At 39.3% G+C, this 8007-nt stretch overlaps 1 protein-coding gene across 1 annotated transcript; it reads right to left on the bottom strand.

Annotated features, from left to right (window-relative positions):
• Positions 1-6901: 6901 nt before the first annotated feature.
• Positions 6902-7622, bottom strand: LOC138874673 (uncharacterized). The gene is made up of 2 exons (XM_070153448.1): positions 7276-7622; positions 6902-7202 (listed from the first exon to the last, which is right to left on the bottom strand). The coding sequence occupies exons 1-2, from the start codon at positions 7620-7622 to the stop codon at positions 6902-6904; spliced, it is 648 nt and encodes a 215-aa protein (XP_070009549.1).
• Positions 7623-8007: the final 385 nt, after the last annotated feature.

Raw genomic sequence — 8007 nt, forward strand, 5'->3', positions numbered from 1 at the left:
ATTTTATCCCAAAATAATCTCATTTTTGAACTTACGTTGATTAACTTACGACGAAACTTTAATGTACGAAAATGCGGAAGGTAATATCTCATTTACGAGCTTATATCAATTTACTTATGGCGTACTTCCATGTATGAAAACATGGGGTGTAACAGATCTATTCTTTCTTTTCCCAATCCCATTGGATTGGGGCGTGTAAGGGGCCGTTGTTTGATAAATAATTCCATATTCTAAACATATCTCTTCAAAAGGAGATTCATATTCACCAACCCTATCACTTCTTATCATTTTGATTTTCTTGTTAAGTTGCATTTCAAATTTATTTTTGTATTGCTTTAATGCATCTACTGCTTCATCTTTACTATTAAATAAGTAAACATAGAAATATCGAGTACTGTCATCAATAAAATTTATGAAATACTTCTTTCCATCGCGAGATGGTATTGACTTCATGTCGCAAATATTTGTGTGAATTAAGTCTAAAGGATTTGAATTCCTTTCAACTGACTTATAAGGATTTTTTATATTTCACATATATTTGACATTTTGATTTGTCGCATTTACACTTAGCCAATACTTCCAAATTAATCATTTTTCGCAAGGTTTTATAATTGCCATGTCCCAAACGTATATGCCATAAATCATTTGACTCAAGTAAGTAAGAAGAAGTTGAAATTTTATTATTATTAACAACCATTATATTCATCTTAAAAAAGCCCTCAGTAAGGTAATCTTTTCCTAAGTACATCTCATTCTTACTTATTCCAATTTTGTCTGAAACAAAAATACATTTAAACTTGTTCTTGACGAGAAGTGAAATAGAAACTAAGTTCTTCCTTATTTCAGGAACATGACAAATATTGTTCAGAGTCACCACCTTGCCAGACATCATCTTCAAGAATATTTTTCCATAACTTTCAATTTTGGCCGTTGCAAAATTTCCCATAAAAGTGGTCTCGTCGGGTCCAGCGGGAGCATATGAAGCAAATGCTTCTCTAACAGCACAAACATGCAGGTAGCTCCAGAATGAATTCACCACTCATTAGGATTTCGCACTTAGTTGCATTCAGACAACATAACGCACAAGTCATCAATATCATCATTTGTTTCAACCATATTTGCTTGACCTTTTTTTTCTCTTTCTTTGGAGTCTGCAGCTTTGTGTCCAACCTTTCCACAGTTGTGGCAGTTTCCCTTGAATTTCTTCTTGCTAGGATAGTTGTTTGATCCAAAAGACTTCTTCCTTTTTTCGGATTAGTTGGAACAGTCTCAACAATATTTGCTCCCATAATTGTTGAGTTCCCACATGTCTTCTTTTCTGCAGCTTTATTTTCCTCTTTGATCCTCAATTGAACAATGAGATCTTCAAGTTTTATCTCCTTGCGCATGTGTTTCGAGTAGTTCTTAAAGTCCCTCCATAAAAGAGGCAATTTCTCAATCATTGCTGCAACTTGTAATGCCTCATTGATGACCAAACCTTCAATGAAAAATTCGTAATTAGCAACTAATTTAATACTTTCAACAAAAGCATTAATTCAGATTATACCTTCAGTAAGGAGATCATGGATAATAACTTGCAACTCTTGAACTTGGGTAATGACAGGCTTGCTGTCTACCATCTTGTAGTCCAAAAATTTGGCTGCAACAAATTTCTTCGAACCGCCATCCTCAGTTTTATACTTCTTTTCCAACGCATCCCATAGTTCTTTAGAAGTTTCTGCATTACTATAGACGTTGCAAAGATCATCTTCCAGTCCGCTAAGAATGTAATTCTTGCACAAGAAATCTGAGTGCTTCCATGCCTTACTCATAATAAAACGTTCATTATTAGGAGTTGATTCCGGTAGAACCGAAATGTCCTCCTTGATAAACTTCTATAGACTCAAAGTAGTCATATAGAAGAACATCTTCTGTTTCTAACATTTGAAATCAATCTCGAATTTTTTTTCGTGTTTTTCCGCCGGAGCCGGTGGTGGCACAGAACAACTGAAAGTAGCAACATTGCTCATAGAGCCAACCACGGGGATTCCTATTTCTGTAATTTCTGTTAATCACAAACAGAAAAAAATTAACTAACGGTGAAGTATAAATTAGAGGTCTGCCTAGCACTCTCCGACCCCTCGAAAGTGCTATGAGATGAAGATGCCTCATCCCTAAGCTGGAATCGCCCATGTGGCCTAGACTTTGTGGCTGTTTGCTCCTCCTGAATAGAGGCTGAGTAGATTCCCTAGACGAGACATAGGATCTAGACTCAGAGAGGTCTGCACCTCTTCCTCTGCCTTCTTTGGCCTTATTCCTAATTGTTTTGGGTTAGCCAAGGGGCAATGTACCTCAACCTCGACCCCTAGAAGATTCACCTTTTCCTTTTGTAGTGTCGCCATGACCTCGAGATCGAACCATTGTTTGTATCAAAGTAAAGAAGAATTTTAGTTGCAAGTCTTCACTCAACACATTCAAGACTTATGTAGGCAAGGGAGAACATTATGGACATAGTGAGGTTACGAAAAAACAACTGGCTGTAGGAATTGGGTTCTGCGGTTCGCACATTTTTTATGTGCAGCCGAAGAATGGAAGTGCGGCCCGCACAATTGCAAGTGCAGCCCCACTTCAGACAATCAAACTTTGAAGGCTCAAAATCCTCTCTGAAGACAGTGCGATGCTTGTTTTGTGGCCACAGGATAAATCTGCGGTCCGCACATTTTCAGTTGTGGCCTCCTTGAGGTTTCTACGGTCTATGTAATTAAAGCGTGGCCACAGTGCACTTGCTGCACTAGGTCACCCAAAACTCCTAATTTGCGGACCGCACTAATTTAAGTGCGGTTACAGATTTATAAAACAACATACATGCAATCTTTTCTACTTAGATTTTTCAATTACTTGCACAAATTGACATGGTAACATGGTATAGACATGAAATCTTATTAACCCAACCCGTGATGGCCTATATTATCAATTACCATGTTCAGATCTACCCCACATAGACACATAGATGAACTCTAATAACAGATGGCCTAAAAAGAAACTAAAATTTTTAAAATTAAACTAAAACAAAAATTTAACATGAAATAAAGCACACCAGATAGATTGAATGCACTGGTGTATAAGCACAAGTGGTTGTGTGTGGGGGCAATGAAAGTTTCTCAAGAAACTTGCAGAGTAATAGTGATTCTTAGGAGAGGGAAAAATGTAAAGTGAACTCAAGTTTCCTATTTATGCTAAAAATCCTAAGAGGGAAAAGGGTTGAGTGAGGCCGCAGATTTCCATGTGCAGTCCGCACTCTGTCATCTGGGCCAGCCGTCTCTAATCTTAATATGCGGTCCACACATTTTTAGATGTGGCCGTAGATATCACTTGCGTTCGTATATTAGCCTTCACACTGACAAGCCAAACGTCAGAGAGTTAACATTTTTACATTTTTGCAAGATTCTAATTATGTGGTCCGCACGAGAAATATGCGGTCGCGATTACCCTCCTATTGTGGCACACCAAAATGTGCATTCTGCACAAATAAAGTGCGATCGTGCGAACTGTAGATCCTTGAACACTTAGCTATTTTTTAGTTCACCCTTGTTACAAGTCACATTCAACCCTGTAGCAGACTTCAAATCAAAGTAGAACACAAATAACACCTAACTGCAAAAGAAAAAGGGAAAGAACATGGGTTGTCTCCCAAGAAGTGCCTGATTTAACATTGCAGCACGGTGCAAAATACCCTCAAGTGAAGTAAATGACCACCACCACATGGTTATCTCCAACCTTGCCCAAGTAGTGCTTCACCCGGTGACTATTGACTCGGAATACTTCATTATTTTTATTCTTCAAGTCTAATGAACCAAAAGGTGTCACACCAACAATTACAAATGGACCAATCCACTTGGATTTTAGCTTCCTGGAAAACATTCTCAACCTTGAGTTAAACAACAATACAAGATCACCCACCTTGACCTCTTTGTTCCAAATTTATTTCTCATGAAGATATTTTATCTTTGCTTTATACAAGGACGAACTCGCATATGTATGGTACCGGAACTCATCTAATTCATTAAAATGTGCAACCCTCAAGTTAGCGGCTACATCCCAATCAAGATTCAACTTATTTAGAGCCCACATTGCCTTGAGCTCTAGTTCCGCCTAAAGATGAAAAGCTTTCCCAAAAACCAAATGATATGGAGACATTCTGATAGGTGTTTTGTAAGCAGTCTGATAAGTCCATAACGCATCATCAAAATTCTTGGACCAATCCGTCCGATTAACATTCACCGTTTTAGACAAGATGCTCTTTATCTTTCTGTTGGAGATTTCCACTTTCCTACTAGCTTGTGGGTGATAGGGAGTCGTGACTTTGTGAGTAACACCATACTTGCTAAGCAAAATGTCAAAAGCTTTGATGTAAAAGTGTGACCCCCTATTGCTTATGATTGCACGTGGAGTAACAAATCTTGTGAAAATATTCTTCTTCAAGAAGGCCACTACAGTTCTCGCCTCATTGTTGGGTAAAGCGATGGCCATAACCCATTTGGACCTATAATCCATTACGGCCATGATGTAGGTATTTCCACAAGAACTCACAAAATGGCCCATGAAGTCAATGCCCCAAACATAAAAAATATCAATCTCCAAGATCGTTGTGAGATGCATTTCATTTTTCTTTGAGATTCCACCGGCTCGTTGACATTCTTTACATCTTTTCACTAACTCACTAGGGGTCCGCCACTTGGTTTTCACTGCCTTTCCTATCTTAGATCTCATTATCAAATACTTGTAACAAGAGTACCTATCTCATCAACCGAGCTTTGGAGTCCTTTTTTCTCATAAGATATCGAAGCGTCGCATGGTCCGCGTGGACAATAACTTTTGCACCCATCAATTATGGGCGGAACTTCTCAATTGCAAACACAATAGCAAGGAGCTCTTTCTCCATATGGTATAGTTTACTTGGGCACTATTCATGGTCTTACTAGCGTAGTTGACCGGATGGAAAATCTTGTTGATACATTGACCCAAAACAGCCCCAACCGCTACGTCACTTGCATCATACATGAGTTCAAAAGGCACACTCCAATTTGGAGCGCTAATGATGGGGGTAGTTGTCAACTTGAGCTTCAACAATTCAAAAGCTCTCGTACAATCGTCATTGAAATTGAACTTGGCATCCTTCTCAAGGATCTTGCACAACGGGTTCACCACTTTAGAGAAATCTTTGATAAAGCGCCGGTAAAAACCCGCGTGGCCTAGGAAACTCCGCACACCCTTCACCAAAGTTAGGGGTGGAAGCTTAGAAATCACCTCAATCTTTGCCTTGTAAACTTCAGTTCCATTTCTTGAGATTTTATGGCCAAGGACAATACATTCCTCAACCATGAAATGGCATTTCTCCCAATTGAGCACCAAGTTGGTTACTGTACATCTAGCCAACACTTTGTCCAAATTTGCAAGACAATCATCAAAAGAATCCCCAACCACTGAGAAGTCATCCATGAAAACTTCAAGGTAGTTCTCCGCCATGTCCATGAAAATAGTCATCATACACCATTGAAAAGTTGCTAGTGCATTGCACAAATCAAATGGCATTCGCTTTAAGTACCATAGGGACATGTAAAGGTTGTCTTCTCTTGATCTACCGGAGCAATGAGAATTTGATTGTAGCCAAGTACCCATCAAGAAAGCAATAGAAAGCACGGCTGACCAATCTATCGAGCATTTGATCTAAGAAAGGAAGTGGAAAATGATCCTTCCATGTTACTTTGTTGAGCTTGCGATAATCCATACACACCCTCCAACCAGTCACCGTTATCATTAGAATCAATTCATTCTTACCATTGGTAATCATCATCATGCCCCCTTATTTGGGACACATTGAACCGGAAAAGTCCATGAACTATCGGAGATGGGGTATACAACCCCGGTATCCAACCACTTGATAATATCCTTCTTGACAACTTCTTACATAGCATCATTGAGTCTTCTTTGATATTCAATAGATGGTTTAGTGCCATCATCCAACTTGATCTTATGCGTGCAAAAGGCGGGGATTATACACCGAATATCCGCCAAGGACCACCCAATAGCCTTTTCCTTTTTTGTAACACCGCCAATGTGGAATCTACCTGCACGTTAGTCAAAAAAGAGGAAAGAATAACCGGTAAAGTAGAACAAGGGACAAGAAATTAATACCGAAGGTGTGGAGGTAATGGCTTCAATCCAAGATCTGTGGCTCTTCAATAGAAGGCTTTGTAGGAGGAGTCTTCCTATTTTTAAGATTCAAAGACAATTTTCAGGGTGCATAGTTGTACGACCACATTCCTTGCAAAAAGTTCACACATTCCATAAAACTATCCATCTCGTCATCATCAAAGTTGAGCAAGACGGCCTCCAACATATGACCAACATTGATAGTAGCACTTGTATCATCAACAACGACATCGGTCACCAAATCTACAAAAGAACACACCTCATTGCTATTTGGTTGCCGCATGGACTTACACATATGGAATACCACTTTTTCATCACCAACCTGGAAAGTGAGTTCTCCGGCTTTAACTTCACAAAGAGCCTTACCCGTAGCAAGGAAAGGTCTCCTAAGAATAATTGGCACTCCATAATCAACTTCACAATCTAGAATGACAAAGTCTGCCGGAAGAATGAATTTATCAACCCAGACCAAAAAAATTTCAATCGCACCCAATGGTGTTTTCATGGTACGATTGGTCGTTTGCAATCTAATAGAAGTGGGTATTGGTTGCCCAACCCCTAAATTCTTGAAAATATAGGGCATCAAATTTATACTTTCCCCAAGATCATAAAGAGCTTTAGCAAACTTGGCACTTTCAATTGTACAAGGAATCATGAAAGCATCGGGATCCTCCAACTTATGAGCCATTGAATGAACAATCGCACTCACTTAATGAGTGACTTTGATAGTATCAAAATTCATCGACCGTTTCATTGTCACAAGATCTTTCATAAACTTTGCATAACCGGGAATTTGTTCCAAAGCTTCTACCAATGGCACATTGATTGAAACACTCTTCATTATTTGAATGAACTTCTTGAATTGATTCTCACCATTTTGCTTGGAAAGTATTTGAGGGTATGGATGTGGAGGCTTAAGCAATGGTGCCTTTGCCTTTTGCACTACCGGCTCAGGTATGTTAATGATGTGTTCCCTAGACGGGTTCACCTCCTCTTGAGTTTCTTCCACACTATCATCAATATCAATCTAAACTTCCTCATTGGTTGAACAACATTGTTCGGGATCTCTTCTTCTTCCATTACTTGGCTATCATCAACAAGTCGCTTTCACTTAAGGTGGGTGCATTCCCGCCTCTTCCACTTCTTATGATAACCGCCATAGCATGAGCTGTATTGTTATCACCCTTTTGGTTTACCACCGTGTCACTTGGTAGTGCACCATTAGGACGAGAATTTAGAGCTTGAGACATTTGCCCTATTTGAACTTCTAGGTTGTGGATTGATGTGTTGTGTGAGGCAAGCTGGACATCCAAGTCAGCATTCTTTTCTATCATTTGCTTGAACATGTTCTCAAAACGTCCCATCTCATTGTTTAATAAACTTGAACTATGGGAAGGATAAGTAGGTGGGTTTCTCGTTTGTTGATACATTGGGGGGCTTTGAAAACTCGAACCCCGGTTGCCTTGATTGTTACCCCAACCACCTTGGTTGTTGACTCACCAATTTCCTTGGTTTTTTCCACCCCAATTTTCTTGATTGATGTTGTTATGCCAATTTCCTTGATTGTTAGAATTTCAATTGCCATGATTGTTTTGTGGTCACCATTGTTGTTGGTTTGGGACTTGGAAGTTGTTTCTTTGCCCTTGAAAATTGTTCACATATTGTATTTCCTCATCTTGCTTATTATAAGAATTATCTTGATCAAAACCTCCATCATCTTTCACGTAGCTCTCCACTCGACTTTGCACTTGTGGATCCTTAGTCCTCTTCTTGTTCACCAAAACATTCACTCCCTCCATAGCATAAACTTGCTTA

The sequence above is a fragment of the Nicotiana sylvestris genome, chromosome 8, assembly GCF_000393655.2.
Source record: "Nicotiana sylvestris chromosome 8, ASM39365v2, whole genome shotgun sequence".
Taxonomy (NCBI): domain Eukaryota; kingdom Viridiplantae; phylum Streptophyta; class Magnoliopsida; order Solanales; family Solanaceae; genus Nicotiana; species Nicotiana sylvestris.